Here is a 26,494-nt window from a genome sequence, read left to right as displayed (position 1 = left end):
TGAATGACTTTCCTTTCTCAGAAATATAAAATGTAAAAAAAAATCCTATGCAACCTCTCCCTTACTCTGCTCAGAAAATTTCCTTCCCCTTTGTAATACATCTCTGCCTTTCCACTTGTCTCTGTTCTCCTCCACACTTTAGCGTCATGCTTCTATTATCTTCTAAATTCCTGAGCTAAACTGTTTCTTCCTGCTCCCCTAAAGAGCTTTCACTTGTTCCTTTGCATTTTGGCTTTTAGTACTTCTATTCATAAACTAATCTTAAGGCCCTAGAGAAGAACTTCATTTGTTCTTTGAAATGCTCCTCCAGTTTGATTGAAATACAGTCTATTAAAATTACCCTTTTGCTGCTTCCTTCTGGTGAAAGAATTGGAAGCTCACCAAACTTGCTCAGTATTCCCAGCCAAAGTTTGACTGCACTGTGGTTGCAGTCAAGTACCCTAATACATACAGCAGTTTTAAAGTGTTTGATGAATGTCAGTTCTATATAAAATCAGATTTAATGTCAAAGACAAGCTTTTTCCCAGTGTCCTGTTTTTTAAGTACTGGTATTCTGCTCTAGAACCAAAAAAGACCCAGCACAGGCAGAATGCTGTGATTGAAGTCAAAGTCAAAGTATTTTGAATTAGCAGGTTTCATTGAACTTTATTCAGGTTCATTCAGGTATTTCCGATATTCATGGAATTCTTGGAATTGATTCGGTAAAATAAAATCATTCAAATTTACCCTAAAAGTAAGATCTGATGTAGAGCTTGTAGACATCTTGAAAGCAAAATTTTGAATTTTCTGTATGCTTAGAGTCTCACTATATATATATATATATAAATCTTTTTTAAAAAGTTTTGGGTATCTATAATAAAAATGTTTCTTTTGTAGCTCAAACTACACTGAATTTCCATTCCCTCCATTTCGAAAAACTTTTTTTTTTTTTTTTCAGCTTTGCTAGAAATTTCCATGGTAGTAGTATCCTTTTTAAGAGCTTTTGTGGTAGGCTTTTGTGATTTGAAACATCCACTCTGAAACAGAAGAGCTGCATAGAAATACAGCGAGAGTACATTGAGACTGCCCAGGAGCTGCTGAAGCAGTCCAGTCAAGTAGATTCCCCATGGTTTCTTTCCTCCTATCTGCTTAGTGTCCACTGCATGACTTCTGTAAAACCGTGCTTTTCTTCTCCTCTCTCCCATCATCTAGTGGATCTTCCAGGTGGACACAGAATTCTGCCCGAGCTCCTCTCAGCTGGAATACCAGCTTTCATCTCTCAGCTGGGTAACTACAGCTCACAGCAGCAGTTCAAGTGTATATGAAAAAAATCTCCCCTGCAGGTTTTGAACAGTTTGAACTTCAAACTCTCCTTGTGATACATATTTATTTGCCTGCTTTAAAAAAAATTGAGAATGACTTTTTATAAACTGCTTTAACCACTCAGACATATCCTCCAAAACATTCATGTTCTCCATTGTGGATATGAATTTCTGATGCCATATTAATAATTCAGTGTGACAGATGGATTAACTGGGGGGCAAAACATTTCTAGGGGACTAAGTAGGGGGTACAACATTCCTAAACTTGCATCTGCTTGACTTTGCAGCTTTGACAAAACTGTTGCTGAATATTTGTGTAATCTGTACATATGAGTCTGTAAACAATTCTGCATGTTGTTCGAGTAACCTATATGTTAGACTAAGAGCTTCCTATTGCTTCTCTATAAAATGTAATCTCCTTAAGGTAACTAATAAATGACTGTAGTTGAACAAATAGCTAACTTAAGTCCAGTAGTTCATTAGATGAATAAGTAAAATTGTTACTGGAGCCTGCAGTAACATAGGTCGTCAGCATAAACATTATAAATCAAAGCATGTTACCAGTGTCTGACAGAGCGCTGTATCTGCATTAAACAACTTGATGAATACTTACAGAATGCTGTAGTGCTGTCTCCAAGTCTACCCCCAACAGCTTTCCTTAAGCAACTTTTTCCTTGCATTGCAGGAGACATAGAATGTGAGAAAGAATACAGAAAGGTTATTTGACTCTTTATTTGTATAACATATCTTCCTTTTACTAGCAGCTATTCCACGTTGGCATAAATAGAATAATCTTTTCTACCAATAATCTTACAAATTGCTTTAGAATGCCACACTTCACTGTGTAGTGACACTTGTACTCTGAGCTGCTGCAAAACCTCATTTTATGAAACAAAACCCATGTCACTTTACATGGCAAAAGAGTGAATACTACATTCACAGCTCATATAGAATCTGACAGTTCAAAACTAAAACAAATTATTTGGAAGGTCAACTCTCTTCTTCATTGACCTTGATATTAATAATGTTTGTGCCCTGGAATGTAAATGACACATGTTACCAAGTTCCTTCTCCATCAAAATAAATTAACAGCTTTTTAATTTACCTATCTATGAACTCTGGTTATTTTCCAACATGTAATTTCAATCTACCTAAATCAATTTAACCAGGGACAAGGCTAGGATGTGACTCATTTGCTTCATGCCAGGGGGTAGCATTATGCTGCTAAAGGAAGAAATTCTGACTGATTTGTGTGCCTGAGAACCTTCTTGGCTGTTTCCCGTGGACAAAATTTCCACAGCAGCTAATGTCCAAGTGTGGGATCCAGTGTGTGAAAAATATCTCATCTGAGGGAGATGTACACATTGTTCATGCTCAGAGCTATTGGGACAATTCCTTCCAATAATTCTTCCTTTAACCCCAAGAGATTCTTTATTTCTGATGTAGCTCTGCTTTGTAACAACGAGAGGAACCCAAATTATGAAATGTAGGTAATTGTAGAAATAAAGGATGGCAATATAAAGAACTGTTCCTCAACTGCCAACAGATTAAGAAATGCAATTACATGAAGTTAGTACAGAGTCAAACTATGATATCTGTTCTCACTGCTTGGCTCTACAGAGAGCAAGTTGAAAGGGATTCAGTAATTCTGAGATGGAAGGCAGTCAGCACTTCTTGTAAAGAGCTTTCAGGCTTTCAATTAGGAAAATTATTCTTGTCTTTACCTTGCTCTGTCCCTTCTTTCATGGCAGTCAGCTGGAATCCTGGCCTGAAAAAAATTACCATTTCTGTGTTTGGCATCATAAGTCAAGCTTTCCTTATGTACATTACAGTATACAGGTAACAGCACAACAGTAGCTAGGGCTGGTATATACTCTGCTATAAGGTGCAAAAATGCCTAGCAAAACATCGCTTGTATTTTTTTGTAATCCAGTATTGCCAAAATCAGAGGTTATGTATTACAAGATCTGTGTTCTTAACTGTATGCTCAAGTGAACAGTTTCTTCTTGTGTCCACTACTTTTTCAATACAATGTGCATCGCTTTTTACAAGCTTGGAAATGGAAATCAGTATGGTCATATCTGAAAGGATAGGCTAGACCATTAGGAAAAGCTATTTTATTTATGTGTTTTGAATAGACTTTTGATTCATGTCCTTTTATTAAGCAAATTCTTGAGAAAGAATACTATAAGGCTCCTAGATGGGAAGCAAGAACAAATATAAATGCAAGTGCTCTTGAACTCAAGCAAAGAAAATTGAGTGATACTTTGGGTTGGCTTGAGAGTAATGAATATGAACTGCACTTGATTTTAAGACATATGTGATGATATGATCCCACCATGAGCCTCAATGAAAGACTGGTTAATGTGCAGCCTGGGTTGGGTTGTTCACTTTTCATTTTGAAGCTCCAGAGGCAAAAAGTAGTTATATATCTTGGTGGGTTTGATTCTGTTCCCTACCATATACTATGTATCGCAAAAAAGAGAGAAATGTTTGTATTGTCACTGTTATACAGGGTCAGTTTAATGTGAACATGACCTCTAACTGGAGAAGTATGTCCGCAGACTTAAAAATGCTCCATAGTGTTAGTTCTGCCTCTCATATCCCCTTGTAGTGTACCTTTACAGCCTGTTGGCCTGCTCTGGTCACTCAAAATTGCAGGTTGCTTATAATCTTTACATCTAAGATAGATAGTAGTTACATGGAGCTAACAACATCAGTCTTGAAGTACCATGTCTGCTAAAGGAATTTTGTGCTTTCAGGTAGTTGTGCTATCAGGGTGATAAATACCTGTTACCCATACTAAAATCTATTGCTTGATTAAAAAAAAAAAAAGAACAAAACAAAACCATATATTACTATATATCTGCTGTGATTTTCAAAAGGTCTAGTGGTTCACGATGATGTTCTTTTTCATGTCCAGATATAAACCAGCATTTTTTTTCTGCTGGAAAAGGGTGCTTAATACTCTGAAGTCAGGCATTTTTCAATAATTTAAGAATATAAAACCGAACTGTGAGAAATGCAAAATCATTTGTCATCACTTGTGGTTACTGTATGGAGAACTGAACCACTGGCACTGATAACAGTAAGTATGAACTACAAACATTTCTGGTTTTGTAGATTGATGTTGCTGACCAGAAGTCTTGCAATTATGAACTAGGATTTTGAAGCATCCATGCTTTTACATTGCAGTAGCTGAGACATATTCTCAGTAATATAATCACAGGGAAAAAGTACTGGAACTAGAAATTGCCTCATTCTTGCCTAGAATTTGAAAACAATGAGTCAGAAAACCAGAAGAGATCAGCAGGTCAAAGAGCAGGGGTGAAAATAACAAGAGAATTAAGCTGAAGGAAATAGTTGGGCGAGGGGTTGGAAACTGGACAGAAGATTCAAAAAGGACAATGGCATTTCGCAGCATTGTGAGGGGCTGAAAATTAGAGACAAAGTGATATGGAATAGATTAAGGAATAAGAGTTTAAGAAGGATTTGACTTGCGAGCAGGAGAAAGGAAGGCAAATGGAAGAAGAAAAGTCAAGAGAGGGTAGGAAGGAGATAGAAAAGACCCAAAGAGAAGGATGACTCCTGTTGAACTGATTGAAGAAGTTGATGTGTCATATGACAGCAGAAGAGGTGGAGGTGAAGTGAAAACTATATGTAAGTAGAAGGTGTGATATTCATTAGGCCCAGAAAATAATTGCTTCTTGGCCAGGACAGGAACTGAACTGAAAGAGGACAGAACAGATTTGTAGTAAAAGAAATTTATTTGGTCCCAGCTTTTCACCCAAGGGCATTCAGACTGAACAGAAATAGGAAATGGAACTTGGAGGTTATAGGTCAGAAGAAGAATGGAGGAGGAGGAGGGATTGCAAAATATATGTTCATTGAGCTGAAAATAGCTCTATATTGTTTTAAAAGGAATCTCATATTTCATGAAATCCATCAGCTTTGTCCTGACCTCGAAACATAAATCTCTTGTAAAAACTGACCTAGCAGAGAACTAACGGGCGATTTACTTTTTGCAGACTACAAGATGTCCTTTCAGTCCTTGAGCAGTGTTGTCAGTGCTATTAACACATTTATCTAAAAGCGTTCATTTTCAACAAAATCAAAATAGAAATCACTTTCCAAGCTTCCTTTAAAAAAAAAATCAGCCAAATTAGCTAATTAAAAATAATTTTTTTCTATCATAATGTATACAAACTTCCATTTTATAAAAATCAAGAAAATTAATAGCTAAAGAGAGCATAGATCTTTCATTTTTACGTCATGAAACTGTGTAATGTGCAAGGCTAAGTATCCAAAGAAAATGGAAGGTCTTTGGGTAATTGATAGCCAACGAGGAGGATGATCATCTAACAGAATGTATTCTTGCTATGGCAGTGACTAAGACTCTGCATTATGAACCAACCTTGCTTGTACAAGGAGAACGTGCAAACCCAAACCAAAAGGACAATCCTTACTTCCAACAACTTTTCAGGTAATAGGTTAAATGTGAAGTGTTCCTCAGGCTTTAAGATTTATGGTACTTCTTATATAGTAGGTAGCTAGAGAATGAAAACACAAGATTGTCTAAAGCGAAGTCTGCTTTCAAATAGCAATAAATTTTTTAAATGTTCCATTTTAAAAAATTATCATGGAATCAGTGTCAGCATTACAAATGTACTTTCATGGTATAGGAAAAGACATGCTGGAAGAACTGAATGGAGGAGCCATTTTATATTAAATACATTTTTTTTTTCTTAAACTTAATAAATGTTCTAGTTGTCAATGCAGTAATTTTTAAATCATTAAAGATTACATTTTTTCACTACCAGTTTGCACAGCTCAGCAAAATACCCCTATCAAAATTAGTTACTTGAAATGCTTTTCATGTATTTGAATATTTACAGTTTTCATTATAGAATGTCCTTTTTTACTTAGAAAGGAATGAGAAATGACCTGATAGCAAAGCCAGCCTAAGTTTTTTTTTTCCTGAAAGAACTGATTTGCCAAATCTGATCTGCTAAGGTTGAAATGAGTTTTAATGAATTTTAATATTCTCATTAGCTTCCCTCATATAGGGCGAGTTTCTTTCACATTTGGAATCTCTGCTTCCTTCTTTAATTCTAGAATAGAGGAACCATTTTAACTTCTTTTCGTCTCTTCCCCAGATCATCAAGACAAACGTGAAGCAGTAGCATTTGAGAAATAAAAGGTATTTACTAGCAATGCAGTTTTGTAGGGTTTCTTCAGATTTGTTTACTAGTCTAGAGTTAAGAGTTCATCTGTAGATGAAGAAAGGATTGACAAGTAGGTTTATTTCCTTGAAGATTCAAATTGAAGTGTAAGAAGATGTAAGATGTATCTTGTGTAAGAAGATGTAAGATAGAATCAAGGAATCAAAGAATGGTTTGGGCTGGAAGGAACCTTAAAGATCATCTAGTTCCAACTCCGCTGCCATGGGCAGGGACACTTTCCACTAGACCGGGTTGCTCAAAGCCCCATCCAGCCTGGCCTTGAACATTTCCAGGGATGGGGCATCCACAACCTCTCTGGGCAACCTGTTCCAGTGTCTTCACCACCCTCATGGTAAAGAATTTCTTCCTTACATCTAATCTAAATCTACCCTCTTTCAGTTTAAATCCATTACCCCTTGACCTATCACTACATGCCCTTGTAAAAAGTCCCTCCCCATCTTTCCCGTAGGTCCCCTTTAGGTACTGGCAGGCTGCTATAAGGTCTGCCCGGAGCCTTATCCTCTCCAGGCTGAACAACCCCAACTCCCTCAGCCTGTCTTCATCGGAGAGGTGCTCCAGCCCTTTGATCACCTTCATGGCCCTCCTCTGGACTCGCTCCAACAGGTCCATGGCTTTATTACGCTGGGGCCCCAGAGGTGATCACAGTACTCCAGGCGGATAGATAAGAAGATTCAAATATAAGTGTATACACCTGTATTATTTATTTGTCTTTTATAACTCAAGTACTTTCCTATTAATACATCAGATACTTTTCTTTTGCTGATGTTAATTTCAATGACAAAGAACTATGGATAGTTCTCAAATAAGGTAATATATCATGGATGGAGATAATTTAGAGGTGAAGGATCACACAAGGCCATTGAGGGTATTGGAATCTACTCTGTAATATTTGTTTTATTTTTAAAAATATACCCAAATTTAATTATAATTGGCTTGAGAAAGTGGAAGACAAAGACTTTTTAAGAAAAGCCCAGTTAAGTTTTTTTCTTTCAAAAGATACTGTTGTTTCTTTGAAATAGCAAGATTAATTGTTCCAGAACATTTTAAAACTTAACTTTTGACAATATGGGATCATTTTTAGTTTTGGAGTTAGATGCTAGTTGAGATGCGTGTCTGCTTACAATTTTAACAACATTTTGCAAAGAGAGAGAGCTAATCTCTAAAGTAATCTAAAAGCACTTATTTTTATCTATATAATCGTTAGAGACCAATAGCAAGACATTTTATTCAATCTGAGATATCAAGGAGTGTAGCCAAAAGTTAACAATGAAACTGTATGGTAAGCCTAAGAGGTACATAAACAGTACTGACAAGGTGAACAATAAGGTGTTCAGAGTCTCATTAAGGAAGATCCAGGAGATGATCCGGCCTCTGCTGCACAGTAGTATTATGGGAGTTTTGGCATTTGTTTTTTTGCCTCTTACTGACATACTGGGAATGGAATTAATTTCAAGATGAGACAAAAGCATGCAGAAACTAATGTGTTTGTCTCGTGTGAAAACTATGTCTGGTGGTGCAAGATAATAATACTTGAGATAGATTACCTGTCTCAGGGCATGCTTGGTCCATGTACAGAATTAAATTAATATGCAGCCATCAAAAATCAAAACTGTAAGCATCCCTGAGTAGAACAACAAAGCATAATTAGAATGCTGTGATTTTATGGTTGATGTCAGAAAGCATCTGGGTCTTTTCCACCAAATTTTACCACTATGACTCTCTTCTAGCCTGACTGTGAGTGCTGTTCATTGATTCAGTTATACAAACATACGTTTAAGTACAGAAGTAGTCTCAGAGGTTTTCAGACTACTAAAAGTAGTTGAGTATGTGCTTAAGCGTCTTGCTGAGTGTCTTTACCTCTCCACAAGCTATAGCTATTGTTTAGGGAATTTGGCATCTCACAGGAAAATGCCTTCTGATCACATTAAACTGACTAAATATACAGCAAATAGCTGTTTCTTGGTCTGGGGGAAAGCATATATGTTTAGAACTGAGCAGTGAATGAAGTTAACCTGCTACAAGTAAAGCCAACAAGCCAAATATTTTGTTTACTAGCTCCTTATAAAAATTAGGAGGAATATTACCTAGGGAAAGGAACAAAGAGAGGTAGTGCGAGGCACAAAGGAAGCTTTGGGATGCAGTGTTATGCCATACGAAAACTGCACTGACTAGTTTTACTGTGACCCGTGGTAGAATCTGGTGAGGCCACACAGGCCCTCTAATTTCCACTGATCTGAATAAAAACTCACAAAAGCTGCGCGATCACTGTAGAAGGGCAAAGCTAATACAAACAGGTCTGTTTTCCTTTCTACCCCGCAAATAGTAGAAAAATACAGTAGAAGTAGAAAGGTCCTGCCCCACCATGCTACCCTCTGGGTATCTTCACCTAACAAATTCTTTTGTTATTGCAAAGCCTTACGACATTTGGGTGTTCTTGAGCTCTCGTACGTCCTTCCAGTGACTTAGAGATTTATGTAGCTTTTGGCTCTTCCCATGAAAAGTGTCAAGGTGTGTCAGAGCAGTAGGGTGTGTTCTGCAACTTGTTGTCTTGGCAATGTGCAGACTGTTCAAGGCCATTCTAACCTAAGGTTTTTTCCAGGGTTGTCTGTGATTGCAGAGGGCTGCACTTGGTGACCAGGGCAATCCCTTCCATGCTCTTGGGTGGTTCATTTCCTTGTTCTGATAGAGTTCCTTGATAAGTATTGGAAGTCTGGGACTTTCTCATTGCATTCTTTGTCATTTCAAAGCAGTACTGCTATCTTGGAGTTGATTATGTAGGAAATTGTAAAATTACACAGAATTGTCTGGCTTTGCTTTAAACAAGGTAGGTTGAACTAAGCAGGAAGATGAATTAGGCTGTCCCAGCCAAAAAATGTCAGATCCTATACTTTTTGTAGGAATGCTGCTACTTTGATTCTCAGGGAGAAGGTTTTTTCCATGCTCTACCAAAAATTTCAGACCAGGTCAGTCTTCAGTACTAAGAACCAGCAAAGGCCAGCAGCCTGGCCAGCTCAGTGCTATCCCTGGAGCCCACAGAAGCTGAAATCCTTCCTGCAAGGTTCTTGACCCAGCTGAACTTGACTCCGTTTTGTTTTGCCTTTTTAATCTTAAGACAGTATGTGCCCTTTGCCGCCCTCCTTCAAGGGGGAATCCCAACATCCTTGATAGGTTTAGCGGGACTGCCATCTCCAATGCAGGGCTATCTATTACCTTCAGGCAGAAAACCATGCTATATGGTATCCAAGTTTGAGTAGATCCAACTCATGTTTCTCTGCATAGTATTCCCTCATGGATATACTCTCTTGATGCACAGGCAATAACTGACAGCTGATAATTTAATTTGTTTCTGGCTCCTTCATTATTTGAAATGAGTTAGCCATTTCATTCTGGGTACTGTAAAGGAAAAAAATAGGAAGCTATTATTTGTATTTATTAGGTTAAATCAAAAAATTCAGACATGAAGTTTTCTATTGATGTTTGGAAGACTAGTGTAAGTAAAGTGCTGTTTTTAATAAACAGCCTTGTGGTACAGAATATGCCAAATCAATATAGTTAGTGGACTTCCAAAAGAGATGTTCCCATACTCCTGCAGCACAACCTTTTGCCTCCTGCCAAGGTAATTATCACTATCAATGACAATATCTTTCAGTCTCTATTTTAGTTACATTGCTTAAGACTTCAGAAGGCATCCAGGCAGAATAAAGACCTAGAACCCTGTTAAAGAATGTCTCTCAGTCAGTCTCTGTGTGCCATATCCATGCTGGAGCACACCATCTTCTTTTGTTATTGTGCCATAAATTGTATAGTGTTTGTTACAGTCGTTATTTCAGAACGGTATACTGACCTAACTGAAGGTTTTCACACAGCCTGGGCGTCAAAGGCCTCACTGGTTTTGCACAGATAAATCTCTAACTGCTACCATGGAGGCATCTCAATTGGGATCATCTCTCCTTTTTCCTTTCATAATTCAAGACTCTGTAGCCAGTATCTTAGATATGGGTGATCCTTTGACAATATATATTTTGTGATGTACTGTCACATGACATTGTATTGTAAAGACTATATTCAGAAATGACAACAATTAGATTTTTAATGTGTTGTTTATTCACACATTCAGTTTTATATCCATACTGGTGTTACTGCACTGTGTTATCCAAAGAAAATATTCCTGCCTCAATCTTTTAATCATATAAAGAATATAATTTATGTCTGTCATAAGCATATGTATGGACTTTATCCAGTTATTGTTTGGTGCACTTTAATTCGTAACCAAAAATCCCCAAATAAATCCAGAACAGCTATATGCAACAGAGTTGGAGCTTGGTTTTCTGGGGGCACTGGCTAAGGAAAGGGGAGATGTATGTGTGAGTGGATACAGCCTGACAAAGGCATACATGCCTGCAAATACAGATACATGCCTATACATCAGGTAGTGTGATTTCATTTAGGGCTACTGAACATAAAAATTCCTTATCTTAGTATTTTAACTATGTAACAGAGTAAGTGCAACTAGCAAAAAAAAAAAAAAGAAAATAAATTCTTTGTGAGAGTGAAATATGGAACAGTGAACAATTTAGAATTGTTACTGAATTCACTTTGTTATGTTTAAGCAATCCAGCAAGTACTGTGAACTGACAGAAAATACTGTTAACAGTCTTGCAGTCCTTTGGCCCTGTACTACTGCTTCATCTTTGTTTAAACCACTTCATTTAAGAGTACATTTACTTTTTGGTTGAATAATTCCTATGCTGTTGAAGAGATACTATTCTGGGATTTAGTAGGATAAATGTAGTAGTAGAGGCAGGTGAACCACATTAAATATATTATCAAACATATTGTTTCGTTGTAATACAGCCTCGCCCAGGAAGTCAAATGTGATGAGCCCTCTACAGATGAATAGAGAGGCACTTGTAGCTTCAAAGAATTCTGTAAAATGAGATGGTGAAAAAAAATGAAGAGAGGGATAAAAATTCTCCTGTTTATAATGCCCTATAAAAGCGATTTTAAGGCGTTAGGGCCAAAAGAGAATATAGACTGTCCTGTAATTTAATTCTGGAAATCAAACAAAGTCCCAGAGGTGCAAACATTCAGTACCCCTGGCAAACAGATTAGTAATGCATAGGTGAGATTTTTAAAAACATTCAGGGTTGCCTTGATTCTCTCCTACTGAAGTCAACATTTTTGTAGACATAAGCTAAGACCCAGTTCTATAGTCTGATCCTTATAAGTACTGCAGGAAACTTAAAAGTGGCAGTGTTTATTCAAAATAGTACAGACCTTAATCCTCCAAGCTCCTTCATGAGTTGGATATTATTGTCTCTGCATTATTACTAGGGAAACTGAACAATGACGTAAACATGGTATCAGAGCAAGTCAGAGACCAATCCAGGATTACAGCTCTAGAGTTCTTGACTTCTAACCCTGTATTAGCTCCAGTAATTCTACTCACCTCCACAATAGTAGCTTAGTATTCACTGAGGGGAAAGGTGAAAACAGTAAAATAAGTATTTAGTTCAACTAGTCCTCGGTTTAACTAATGTAAAATGATTTCAGCTACCTACTTTATTGTGCTTTTCCTAGTCCAGTTTTAAATTTCACGCACAGCTGAACTTTACTATTTCCCTTAAAATACTTAGGGCAAAAGAAGGGGGGGTTGGTATACAGTCAGTGCTTTCTTTCTCTGTTCTATGCTGTTATTCTTGCTTACAGTGCTGGTTGTGTGCCAAATACTGTCCAAACTTCAATCTTGCAGATACTTAGATACTTTCTACTCTCTTTTCAGACTTTTTTAACACTACCTGCCTGCCTCATTTCTTCAAAGTCTACCATCTGAGGGTCTGCTTTGCTTTTCTTAACATTTTCAGTGATCTGTTCAAATGGTTTACTATTCCTGTTTGCAAAGCAAAAAATGAAAGCAGATGTATTTTTTCAACAGGCCAAGATGAGAGTATTATCTGTAATATGCATGGAAGATAGCAGTTGAAAGACCAAAAATCACATTGGTCTCTTGTTGTTACATCTCATTGCAAACTCATATTTATGAGAGAGCACTGGGTAAATTACAAGACAGTAGATCTGGATTTCGTGTCAAGCAAGAATTGCTTTGCAGTTAGAGTAACTTAACCTCTCTGCTCCTTTTTTACCTATTATTAGGGGTGTTGCAAGATTCAGTATAAAAGTACTCTAAAGAAGTTTCTTACTGTATGCTCAAAGGAACTGTTCAGGTGCAGAGAAAGGCAAGCATTAACTATGTTTGGTGCCTATTTTACTTTAAGGAGAAGGTGGAGAAGAAGGAGAGACAACACATCAGGAAGGAGCAAATGAAACCAGGGCCAGGGGAGGAGACATTTATTTTCTTTGGTATTTTACCTTCTCTCTGACTCTTACTGGTTTCTAATATTATACAGACTCACTGTCTTGAATTTTCCAATATATGGACTGAGCTTTAAGAAAATAGTTAACAGAGGTGCTTGATTTATTGATGTATATCCATGTACCTGAATGCACCCCTAATGTTCCTGTTTTAAGTTGTCAGGTTGTTCTGTTCATAAAGCAACATTTCACATTGCATCCTAAAATCTCCATGTATCACAGAGCTTTGCTGAAAACTGACTCTGCTGTGGATTGTGTTATTGTATTCTAGGGGAATTAATTTTGCCTAAGAGCCCACACTTCAGTTATTCTTAAGACAGGACTGTAACCTTATAGGCAAAATGTCCTTTTTGTCAAAAGGAAAAGAAACTGACAGTCGGCTTTGCCAGAGTATGTTGAACATGCATATTTAATGTCACTGCAAAGCATAGATTAGAAAATCGTCTGCATACTTCATAAGTGATAGTAGAAATTGATTAAAGCAATTGATTGTACCCTGCGCAAGGAAGTATTTACGGTCATTACATTAATGCCAAAAAGCACCTGTCAGCTTCAGAAAGGGCATCTGCTGATTTGTTGACAGGCAATTTCAAGTTCTCTTTTCACAGAAACTCATATTAAGGGCTTCCTTGAACTAGATGATCTTTAACAGATACTTCCTTTTTGCCAGATGCTGGAATGCAATTTTAGATACATCATGTGGTGTTTTCTTGATTTGTTTCAAATCCATGCTGAGAGATGCTGAAGCAATCATTCTGTGTAGCAATGTCTGTTTCGCTGTCCCTTCCTATCCAAGAATCCAGTTATGCATTCATCTGATTGTTTACCCAAGCTATATTTACATGCACCTTCCTACTCACAATGTATTCCCTTACAACTGCTTTGTTTAAAAAAAAAAACAACAACAACAAAACAAACAAAAAAAACCTTAAAGCGTGTTTAGTGGGACCTGCTAAAATCTGCATTGAAGCAGAGAACTTCAGCGTTTCAGTGTTAAGCAGCTTCCCTCTTTTGGGATTGGTGTGAGGTCTGTGGCATTATAGCAGTTTGATATAGAAGGAAGAAGGGGAAATAAATCCCCCTCGAGAGCTAGGCTGACTACAGAATTGAGGATGGAACTGGAAGAAGAAGTCTCATAACCTAACTGCAGTGCTGCTCCCCTGAATTAGTCTAGCGTAAGTCTGCCTTCTCTAGGCCCCTCCTTAAATGTCTAATACAGCCTGTTTTAAGAATATATTGCAGTATTATAGGTGTTCAGTGGCCAGGCTTGCTTTGTCAGTTAGAAAAATAGATGAGGCACATTTTGGATAATGATGTTCTGTGTTGAGGTAGAGTATGTCCCTGCCTCAAGATGATTCAGACATTTGTTATGTTTTCTAACTTTCTGCTTCTGCCTCTTCTGGGCCATGGGTAGTACAGATTGCTTTTGTTTTATAGTCTTAGCTAATGTGTTTGCAAATTGCAATGAAAGAATCTCAGAAAATTACGCTATACATCAGCTGAGACAGAACACATGGTTTTTCCCTTCAAACTGTTCCAGTGTGCTATTTGAGTGCAAATCAGTAGTTTTTATGAAGTGGCTAAAGTTTGGTCTGAACAAGCTTTATTTCAGCAAATCTAATAATCAAAAATTAAACAGGTTTCCTCAAGATGGATAGGAAGATTAAATTAAAGGGTGGTTTATGTTAACATTTGGCTCTACAAAGTGGGAGAAGTATTGCTATGTGGAATACTTAGCTTCATTAGCAAAAGTAGCCCAATTAAAATATTTGCCATATGGGTTTTTTAGGGATTTCAAATAGACCTTTCTTGAATTTTCCTTGATTCAGAGATGCTAACATTCAATGTGACACATGAGATGGTAATTACAAGGTAATTATTTGATTTTCACTAAATAGATGTTTCCATTAGATTCCTTCTGGCAATATCTAGCTGAGGAAGTTCATTTTATAGCCAAATACAATATCAACATGTCTTTTCTTTACTCAACTATGTAAGGAACAATAATGATAACTACCTCTTTTAATGTTCCTAGCCATCTGTACCTCGACACTCTTCAATGTCTGATGTGCTACTTTTTGATTAGGCTATCAGATTTGCTGAATGTGGACTTGATGCTTCCTTTTTTTCTTTATGGAGACTTGCAAAACCACCACTTGTCTTTTATCCTGCTTTTTGTAATAGTATCTTTGCATGTAATCTGCAAGGATTGGCTGTTAAGCTCTTCTGTCACAGCCCAGGGTGACACCTGTGATTAAAAGGTCTGCCAGAATTCCCCCATCTCTAGGTTTTTGCTTGTAGTTTCAAGATGAAAAAAGTCATGATGCTTCAAAGTTTCATCTCTAGGATTGCAAAATCAGATGCATTTGTCAGGCATATGCACACAGTGTGTAAAGAAATGTTTTAAGGTACTGAAATGGTATCTCTAGATGATGTTATACAATTATGAATTTAGACCCAAATCCCAGTAGCAATAGGCTAGTTAAAACTTTTACTGTGCTTCCATAAGTGTGGAGATGAAATTTACTTTAGATCCCAGCCCTACCCAATTTGTTGACCAGGGAAGGAAGCCAAGATTGCTAGGTATTATGTTAACTGTGTGCCACTAATTATGGAAAGTAGCATGACTTAGCCACACTACATCATCACCTGCGCTTGGTTAAGAGCTCTGATGAGTATATTCTCTCCCTTGCACAGCCAGCCAGGCTGATGACCATTTACCTCAGGAGTATGAGACATTTCTACTGAACTGTGCAGCTACTGCTGAGTTGGCTTTGCAGCTTCTGAGAATCAAGGTACCATTTGCAACCGTGGCCCCTTACATACCCACCCAGTACTTTTCACAGGCTGTTGTCATTTGTCACTCAAGGTTCACTCTTGTCATTTAAGTTATATGTTTCTTCAGCAAGTTGTAGCCTGACTCTAAACTCCAGTTTGCATTGCTCTTGACATTCACATATTTTATACCCGGACACTGCTTCTATCTACTATTTTTTTGTTTGGTTTGGTTTATTTGTTGGTGTCTGTGTGATTGCTCCTCTGTGTCTAGGTAAAAGGAAAAACACTGAAGAACCAGAAAGATGTGCTGACTGGTCACCTCATTACTTGTGTTTGAGGACCAGTGATACTGATCAGCGCATCTCTTTTTTACTTCTGTAATGGTGCTATATGCTGCCCCTTCCAGGAGACACTGCTGTTTGCTACAATGACAGTCACTGAAAAAATGAAATTCTGGACAGTACTAAATAAGAAATACTCCTGACACTGTCAAGTGTCGACTGTGACAAATGTGACAAATGTGAATATAACAGTTTTACAAAAACTGGTCTGTTCAGTTCTCTAATTTTCAGCAGCATCTCCACAAATCCTGTTATTTTCATGCTAATCCATTTAAATTTTTGTTTCTTTAGATCTTTGTACTATAGAACCATAACTTATCAAAATGCGATTTTTAACAGTTGCTTAAGGTTTTTTTTACTAACTGTAAGGAGGGCTAATATTCTAATATGCTGAGGAAGACAAATAACATGGTACAAGATGGATTCATATTTTCCAACAGACTTTGTGATGTTTATACAACAGACTCATAATAGTAATCCATTCTTGTGACAAATGTATCAGAGACAGAAATACCACAGTTAGTTTTTTAACATAAATAATTAGAAGGCTGCAAACATTTTTGGATTTTTAACTAATTGCTCATGATTTTGACATCCTAATTGTCTAGCCATAAGGTTGTAAAGTATTTCCACCAATGATGGTATAACTGCTTGCTGTTTCTTATGATAAAGTTAATTTAATGCTAAACCATAATAGAGTGATTAGAAATATTTTTTTGGTAAATGAATTAATAAAGTATTATATGTTGTAACTGGAAAGAATCTTTAAAATCTTCAAGTATGGTTACTTTATTTAGTGATCCTATTATTAATAAATTCTGGTACTACTACAAAAGATCAGTGCTTTCCAGTTTGGTCATTAATTTTGAGCTCTTCATTCTTTGCTGCTGCTGACCACAGAAAGGTACAATGTATCATCTCTTCTTGTAAAGAAAAATCTTCACTTAAGTTGATGACATTTCATTCTTTTATTAGTTTAAAATGTGGTTCAACAAAAAGGAAAAGCCTACTGTGACCATGAGAGTAGTGAAATTTCACATGAAGGTTCAAAACAATGCTCTTGGGATATGAAGCCCCCAGATAGAGAAAGGTGAAGGGGAACAGCGAGCAGTTGGTGTACACAAAGAATACTGCATGGTGGGTGCAGAGCAAGCAACGTTAAAATGAATGAGATCATGGATAGCTGCTTTGGAAATTGATGTACCTAGTTTTATAGGATTTGTTTTGAGGCTTACCAGAAATGTGAGCAGTATGTAGGCTTTACTTCTTGGATTAGTAAAGGAAGGGGTAGGCAGTAACTTGGTTTTCTCTCTATTTAGACTTGGTAGACTTTCATATTTCTTTTTAATAATTTTCTTTAAGAGAACTAAAACAGCAGCATGAATAAAACTTACAATATATTAGAGAAAATGTGGGCTAACGTTATACCAATGGTGAATTGTCATCTTTTAGTGTACATATCCAGGTGAACCTCAGAATAAGTCTGTTTAGGATTTTCTCTTCCTTTAAAAAGTTATCTTTGAACGGATGCATTTAAATGGACAGCAAATATTGAAGTTGTTGCCACTGTAAGTCTCTTTAGTGTAATTTAGAAAGGTTATTAGAACAACTCATCCATAGATTACATTGCTTAATCTGCTGAGGTGCTGATACTCAGTATCAGGTTTTATGGGTGAATTGCTTGCCCACGTTAGTGCATTTTTGTAAAGCAGAATTGAGAAATAAATTAAAAAAACCTTACGCCAAACTTCTAGAACAAAAAGATCAGCAGCGTTATGTAACGTATAATCACTTCCTGCAGTGGATGTTGCAGGAGGTTCTTTCGTCCTGTGATAAAAGCAATTAGATTTTGAATCTCCAAACACTGGAATGCAGCTGAGTGTGTATCGAAAGTACTGAAGTTCTTCAAAGTGTTTACAGTTAGATGGCATGTGTTAGTTCCATGAAATACACCAGCTATTGATGTAAAGATCTATGTTATCTTTCTAGGAAGGATTTGGGAGACTGATTAAAAACCTTCACTGTGCTTCTAAATAAATCTTTGTCTATAGCTGTAACAAGCAACCTAAATATGACTTCTAAAACCAATTTTGCTAGGAACTATTTTCTTACCATTTCATATAATCCAAGAAATCTAGTCTAAATAGTGTTATGAAGCAACTTATGGAGAACTGCATTTCCTTTTTCTAAAATGGCTCAGAAAATAATAGCAGCTCTTTATCTTTTGGTCTAGGAAAGCCTGAAAATATTTGGAATTAAATTTGCTGAAATGCCATGTCAGGAGTGCTGGTTGTTTCAGCATAAGCCTTGAAAACTTTCACTTAGGAAAGTGAAGTTACACTCTGATGTATAAAGTTTTTAGAGCTTTTTATTACTAATAAATGTCAGCAGTATCCTCATGTGTTCATATTGACAAACAGAAAAATGTGGGCTTCATGTAAAGTTTGAAAATTCTACTGTTCTCTAAGAAAATGGCTGAGACATACCCAGCAATCACAAAGCAGGAATGGCAAGCTATGCACTGTGAAGATTCTTCCCAGAGTAGCTCCACAGTTGCTAGATGGCAGATGCAGCAAAGTGGTTGAAGTGTCCCTATATAGTCTGAACACATGCAACTTGTCTACTTTAATGGTCTGTCATATGCAAAGATTTCCTGGGAGTCTGTGCCACATTTGGTACACATCCACATCTCTGGCACATCTGACATCCCATTTATACAGCAGTATTACAGTAGTTTCACTGTGAAATGGCTGTTAGTAGAGGAAAAGCCATGTATTTTCCTGGATAGATACTGGGGGGAATGCTAGCACTGCCCAAAATTCTGATAATCCTTTGGCATTCCTGTGTATGGCCAAGAGTTGTCATAAGAACCTAAGTTCATTCAGGTACCCATTTGTGACTGTATTGTCACTGGCTGTATTATCACCGTTAATAGGTTTTCTTTCATGAAAGGAGAATCTTTTAGTGCCCACTGATTCATATGATTGTTTATTGATCAGGAAGTTATGATACTGACCTAAGTGTGGTTGATTGAAATATCAGAGTGGATGGCTCTTTTAGCATCAAGCCAAGCGTGAGGATAAAGCAGAACCTGGAAAAGGATGTTGATGAGCAACAGGAGATCTGAATCCACCAGGACTGAGAACCAAGGAGGACAGCAAGGCATGTTCTGGGAAGTGCTAGTAGGAGAAACAGAAGCTGAGAATGTGAGAAGCATCACATAGCTGGGAGAGAGGTGCAGGGGCATGTGAGGAGCAGCTAGCACTTACTGAGGGTTAGTAGCTACTGTTTAGCCTGTGAATGAGTTGTGTGTAGGAGAAATACAGTACGTCAGATGGAGGTGTGGAGTATAAGCAAGAAAAGACTAGCCAGTTTCCTATGGAAAAAGGAGCATAGAGCCTCCATGGAGTTGAAACCCTTGGATCTTTAATCTGCTAAGAACTCAAATTTTGAGGAAGACACAGGTGAGCAGCATCTTTGAACATTAGGCAGCAGGTAACTAAATACAAGTGAAGAGGCCAAAAAAAGCAGCTTCATTGCAAATATTGTAAAAAGTACTCCCAGAGACAAATTCTGCTATAAACAGAGTCCTTCACTAAGCAGAGAAAACCCTGGAGCTGAAAACTGTGTTCTACTTTAACCACATGGGTCACAGGGTAGGGATGGCCGAGCCATAGACTGAATAGGCAGAGGAAGCAGGGTCTAAACACTGTTTTTACCACTAGTGGCCACAGTGACAGTGCATATGTACTCTGCTAAATTGTAGGCTAAAATATTTAAATATTGTATGTCAAGACCTAAAAAATCTTGCAATCTAGTTAATATCTGTAAACTTAAATGGCTGTCCAAATGGCAGCTGCCTTATATAGGTATTCTGTCTTTACATACTGTGCTAAATAAATGCTGAAGTGTATGAATGAGGATGGGAGAATTTCTCCTGCCCCACCAGGAAGTGTGTGGTACAACCAGCATCATTTTTTTCATTCTGTTGCTCTAAAGTTTTCTCTTGTCTTAAAAAATGGCTCCTTGTCTTTGTTTATCTTTTCTCTTTCACTTTCTGTTTCAACAGTTGTTTCCTTTCCCTCAGGAAAACCAGCAGCACGCATCCATGTGTATCCATTTCCACAAACTTACTCCCTGTCCTGTTTTTTTCTCCTAGTTTTGAGAGGACAGAGGATCTGGTAACAAGCTCTTACAGGCAGAAGTTTGCTATATCGCTTCTCTGTACGCTGACACCTAATGGCAGGCACACATCTGAGAATATATATATATTATTTTTTTAAAGCCTTAAGTTGTTTTAAAACCCTCTGGACTGTTGCAGTCCAAAATGTGAGAGCTGGTGGGTGTATTTTTGTGTGGCACTCACTGTGTTAATCGCATTCCATATACAGTCTGAGAGGCTTTCCAGGAAGGGGGGTCCATAGAAGTGCTTAGCTTTCCTACCAATATTTATTCCCTTATCAGACTTTTCATGAAATTTGCAATAAAGATGACAATAAGTACTTTTTTTTTCCTGGTTTGCTTATTTGCTAGAGAACTTTTTATTCTGGATTTCAATTTACAGAATATAAGACTACTGAGCCTCCTTTCATTCATTATTCTGCAACTCACTTGTTTGTGCACAATCACCTCTACCATGATATGTGTACCTCTTTAACAAATAATATCTGTATTGCTTTTTACTATTCTGTACTGTTCTCCATCATTTCTTACTGGCAAGGAGACAGGGTGATAGGTGTGAGGGGAAGAGTGCTGTCATCTAATATATGGTAACTTAGAGGAGTGCTCTTCAGGGGTTTTTTTTGGTGGAGGTGTATTTAAAATTAGTTTCTCTTTTGTTATATTACAGGCCTGAATTCAGGCAGTAATGACCTCAATAGTGCCTGTTTTAATGTAATCCCTGCTTGCTGACTGCTGTTCCAAGAATAAAAATTTAAGCCAAAAGATTTAATGAAATCCTTCGGGATTAGTGCTCACTGGGCTGGGGAAATTGCATATCAACCTTTTCTCTGTACTCGAACCATACGGTTTGGTATTTGAATAGGAGGGTGTCCAAGAGAGACAACTCTGAGTTCATCAATAATTTACATTTTTGTTAGTTACAAACCTGGTATTTGGGATTCTGTTGCCATAGCAATCCATCTGGGCCTGAACGGATAGTGTTTTAAGTGGTGGTTGTATAGGGATTCACAGTGTGTGCTTTAAATCCCTTCTAAACTAATCCTCAGATCTGTTCTGTGACTTATTTGAGGCTTCAACAAAATCAATGTTACTCACAGTAAAAAGTTTGTTGAGCAAATTAAGCCCATAAAATATTAGAATATGCATATGATTAAGGACTGTAAAGTTCATAATGTATGACAATTTCTGTTTCAATATGTGAAGCAATAAATGCCCACAACTCCATTTTTTTCAAAATACATTTAATTTGTCGTACATTATGCAACTAGAAATTATCCAGACTCTGTACTGGTTATTAGCTAATTTAAACTTCATAATCGAATGCTAGCCTCATTTTCCCAGATGTCAGTTCTGTATTTTACAGGATGTCAGTCTATTCATAATACTGTATAACTTCCACTTTCAATTAATCTGATTTTCTCTCTTATAAATAATTCTAAAGCAGAGAATAAAACTTGAAATTCCTGTTTTCATTTCTAACACTCCTGGAGTGGAGTTTTGAGGCCGCGCTGCTAAATTCAGTAGGCTAAACATCACCTGATTTTTGTTTGAAGATTGGTTTATATTTTCTCATTTTGCCACCTAAAATTTCAAAATGGTTTATTCAAAATCTCCCGGATATGCCACATAAAGGGATGCCCTCAGCTTTGAAAGATGATCAATAAACTTCTCAGCAAACCTGGGCTAAGTTTCAGCTCTGTCAAAACCAAAACCCTCCTGAAACTGATTTCCAGAGCTTTTAGTTTTTCATAACAAAAATGTTGTCCAGTTGTGCTCTCAAACTGTCACTAAACCATCATGACAATGTATTAGCAGCTCTTGATTAGTCCAGAGTATAGAGATTCAGTTTGCAAAATTATTCCTCAGTGTTTGAAAGGAGAGAGAAAAATAGTCAAACAACAGCCATATGCTCTACTAATGAGTGTTTAGCTCATAATCCTAACCAGACAAAAATTGTTTCTTCATGGAGTTTGTAAAAGATCACACGATGCTTCCTGGCTTTAAAAATAGTAATAGAATAAAGAAACTGCAGATGGCCTAAAAGTTCTTGAGAAACCTTTAATTACCATGCAACTTCCCTTTCATCTGTTATATTACATTCACAATGAATAGTGAAGCATGTAATAGAAGGGGCTTATTTTTGCCATGATTCTGTGATGCTAAAAACATTGTCACCTGTAATAAATGTAAATCTGCTCTGTTTCTGTATGAGTTAAAGAAGCGTTTCCTGGGAAAAACTGCAAAGAATCCCTTCCTTGAGGTGGAATAGGGCTTCATTTCATGAGCAAAGATAAGCATGTATATTCTTAAATTCAGTGTGGCTGACTCTACGTTATTTATTTCATAGGTCCGGTTCTTCTACCCCAGCTTAATGGGACTGTTTCCATAATTGGTTACCACTAAAGGTAACTGGGAACAGAGAGCTTAGAATTAACTAAAAAAGGCTTTATTCTGATTGCTTTTGCATATCCTCATGACTAACTGAAGTAAAAGTTGCAGATCATTTACATGATTACTTACCCTAAAATTACATGCCCTAAAGTATCTTCTGGAGATACCATTTGTTAAATATAGATTACGCTTCAAAGAGATATTACAAGATGTATTCAGGCATATCAAAATGTGTTTCTGTTGATATTTCCAATGGTTTCATTAGGAAAAGTCTTCCCTTGAAAATATTATTGAAATGAAAACGGAGCCTTGGAAGATACTAGCGGTATGACAGATGCTATTTGTAGCTCTGGAAATATAGTTGTCACTGCAGGGGATCTCCTGCATTGAAGACCCACAGGAGTCCATAACCAAGGGTGAATGAATTAATCTTCCAGCATATCTCATAAAAAATAGCCTGTGTTTAATATTAAGTGATAGAAACACAGTTGAATTTCACTGGTAATTTTTTTTGCTCTTTCTCTAGAAATGCAAACCTTTCCTGTTTATTTCTCTCTATATATTTTAGCTCTGCAAATCTTTGCAAAGAGTGCTGGTATTTAGTCTCCTTGATATTTCTTGATTGTTATTGATTAGTTTTTACTTATTTATTCCAGATCTTCATTATGTTTTTCATATGTTCCGGAAACTCCGTCTGTAAACTTCAAGGGAGCAGGCGGGCTGTCTCTGTTTGCGCTTAATGAAGCACCACACTTACTCATGGTTTCGCTTAAATTTGCTGCTCTAGCACATAACCTGTATTTTTGTTCAGTTATTTCCAATTAATACTCAAGTAAATCTGTCTTTCCTTTCCATTTTCTGTCTTTGCAGCAGAAGGAAATAGTTAATCTTCTGAAAGGCTCAGTAATAATATGACACAGCTTGACACAGACAGCTTAGAGAAACAGGGGAGGATTGAGACAGTGTACTGCAGAGCAGGTGTGACTCTGCGTGTTAATTTGTCCAAGGCACTTGCAGCTACCTCTACTCAAATGCAAGATGTACACAGACACCTGAACCAAAACCCTGGCTCTGAACCGCGGGAGGAGGTTGGGATTAGAGCTTTTAATTGAAACCTGTCTCTGAGTGTGTCCGAATTTCAGATCCCTCAGTTTGGGAGGGCTTGAATGACAGGGAGAGGCAAAGTTTTGGTTGAACCTGTTCAAGAGGTATTTAAGTACAGTAATTCAGATTAGGTCTGTCATGGCATGTACCAGGACATTTTATACAGCTGATAAGGAGCACCAAGCAATGTAAGGCCTGCTAAGACTATTGTCACATGTATTACAAGCTCTGGGAAAGAAATTAGTTGATCACACAGCTGTGTTTTACACCAGCATCTGAATTATTCAAAACCCTTTGGAGTAAGGGTTTCATATCATTGTCCAGCTAGCTTTGCATTGTTTGAGTGCTCCACAGCTCCTCACTGATGTCTAGGATTTAATGAAATAGGCTGTTAGATAGAAGAGCTAATCCCTACAGTTCAAAAAAGTTTAAAACTTAGTAGCAACATAATATCATATGCTTCAGGCTCATGGACTATACAGACCTCAGCTCCAAACAGCTGTTACTTGTTGCCTAACAGGTTTCTTCAGTAGACTGCCATGCAAGTGAGTGGTATCTGGGATATCATAGATATCGACAGAACTATACAGAAGGCAATATTAATTCTTTACTAAAAAAAGAAGGGAAAATTAGATATTTTTTTTTAATCAGTTATGTTCTGAATCTTTTATTGAGTCATGAAAGATGGTAGCCTGGTTAATTTAGTGTGAGATGCTGTGTGGAATCATGATTTGCCTTTTTTAAAGAAAGACCAGAGTAAGGGTTGATGTGATATAGTTTGACAATTTTAGATAACAGCAGTATCGTTTTCCTCTGACAAAGTTGATGAAAAATTAAAAATATATTTACCTATCTCGGTAACTGTGCATTTGGCTCCTTTTTTAACCGCATAAAATTGGTCATCTTCGCCTGTAAGTGCCTTCACAGCTTGATCCTGCCTGCTCTTTCACGTCAATGTTGCCCTTATTGCAACCCTTACTGCCCATCAGTCCCAATTTTCTCCCTTCCCTCTGGCAACCTTTATTCATGAAAATTGTTAATGGTAAAAATCTGCAAAGCTAGTAGGCTGTGTTCCTTCAAATCCTGCCTTAAAACTCACCTCTGTTGTGATGCCTGTAAACTGCCCAAGAAAGGCTAGGCAGCTGGTGTGCTGTGATCAGTGCGTATTATGCTAATTGTCTGCATGAAACAGTGGGAGTGAGGCATCAAACACCCCTCTGCAGCGGGTCCCACTCTCCTCCAGGAGCGGTGGGGGACGCTGTGGCTGTCATTGGAGGTACACATTGTTTCTTCCTTGACTCCTCAGTCTAATGGGATAATCCAGCCAAGATGTAATACAGCATGAGAATTTAATTTTGACCAGAGGATTGCCAAACTCACAGGTGTGAAAGCCTGTCACCTTTCCTGAATTGGGGAGAGCTGCAGGTGCCCAGATGCAATTCATATGCTCAGAATTTGGTATGAAGTTTCAAAAGAGATTTGTCCCCTGGGCCTGTGGATTTCCTATCTCTGCTGCTATTGTAGTACCTAAAACTAGAAATGTTGCCTTTTAAGAAAAAGGAGCGATGTGGACTTTCTCTTCTGGATGCTTCACAAAAACCCAAGGCTTTAAATCTTGGAGTAAGCCAAAACTAAATAGGAAAATGGCAAACTTCTGTGGCACAAATGAAACTAGGTAATTAATTTTATGTAGATGATAAATGCATGTATTTGTTTTTCTTACAGAAGCGTGGAGTCCTGAATAGAGAGAAGAGAGTTAAGCACACACTCTGTATTGTGAACAGTAAGTGACCAGATTACATACTCTGAAGCTAAACACTATTTGTACTTACTTTTAAAAATTTTTTTTATTTTTTCTTATTTGCAGTTCTTTTAACAAGTGTAAGAAATTAGTGCAGTGAGCATTTCTGCCTTTTATCCAACTCAGTTTCATTTCACAGGGGTAGACTTTTATTAATCCTGTAATCATGTTGGGTAAGAGGCCCAGTTAATCCACACAATGTGTCTTCATCACTGCCCATACTGAAAATATTGCCACCACCTTCTCAGTAAAAGTGAATTGTAATAGTAGAAGGTACCAAGCTAAAAACAGTATTACACTAGCATTTGCTCACACCTGAAATTTTACAGAAAAACACTTAGGTTTATCAGTGTAGTCAGATCCCATTGTCGGGACATGAGTAAGAGAGTTTTATGGCTTTGTGTTAACCACTTAATCACTGACTAATTGTTCTGAACTGCCCTGGTCAGAGCTGTGCTGTTCACTACACAGTCTGACCAATCACAATGCATGGCTGCACTGGCCTTTGATAACTAGAGCTTTATAAAACATCAAGTAATTAAGACTACTCGCTGAGACAAGAAAATAAGCCATGGTTGTGTTGTGAATGATATTATTGATGTTGTCCTTTTAAAAAAATCTCAGGCTGCTGGTGAAGTACTGGTCATGATACAGTAGAGAACAGACACTGCTTTTATTGCAATCCTAACTAATATGCCCTGGGAAATGTAACAGGTTATATGGGTGTACTGCATTACTGCGTATTAAAAGGCGGCAATACCCTTTGAGAACCAAAGTGGGTGAATGTGTGTTAAGGCATTTCTATTAACAGTTCCAACAAAACAGTTCCTCTATGCTAGGGGCTAATAGAGCCTGCCTTTTTGTGGTAGAATATTGTGGACAGTAAGTAATGTACGGAGAATACATGCTCTTCAGCACCATTCTGCTTATAGAATATACATTTGAGAGTATATCATGCAGTAGAATTGAAGGAATTTATTG

General features: G+C 37.4%; 1 protein-coding gene across 4 annotated transcripts in view; it reads left to right on the top strand.

Annotated features, from left to right (window-relative positions):
- The window catches only part of SYT1 (synaptotagmin 1), a 361,032-nt gene that overhangs the window by 100,888 nt on the left and 233,650 nt on the right, over window positions 1-26,494 (top strand). For 3 of the 4 annotated variants that reach the window (XM_030002786.2, XM_030002785.2, XM_030002787.2), the window contains one exon: window positions 25,438-25,495. The exons of the other annotated variant lie outside the window; for it this stretch is intronic. In XM_030002786.2, coding sequence (XP_029858646.1) covers window positions 25,438-25,495 — 58 coding nt within the window. The remainder of the gene's footprint in view (window positions 1-25,437; window positions 25,496-26,494) is intronic. 4 annotated transcript variants of the gene reach the window in all.

This window comes from Aquila chrysaetos, chromosome 26, assembly GCF_900496995.4.
Source record: "Aquila chrysaetos chrysaetos chromosome 26, bAquChr1.4, whole genome shotgun sequence".
NCBI classification, from domain to species: domain Eukaryota; kingdom Metazoa; phylum Chordata; class Aves; order Accipitriformes; family Accipitridae; genus Aquila; species Aquila chrysaetos.
The sequence above is the reverse complement of the archived record's forward strand: the minus strand, read 5'-3'. Positions and strand labels throughout refer to the sequence as shown.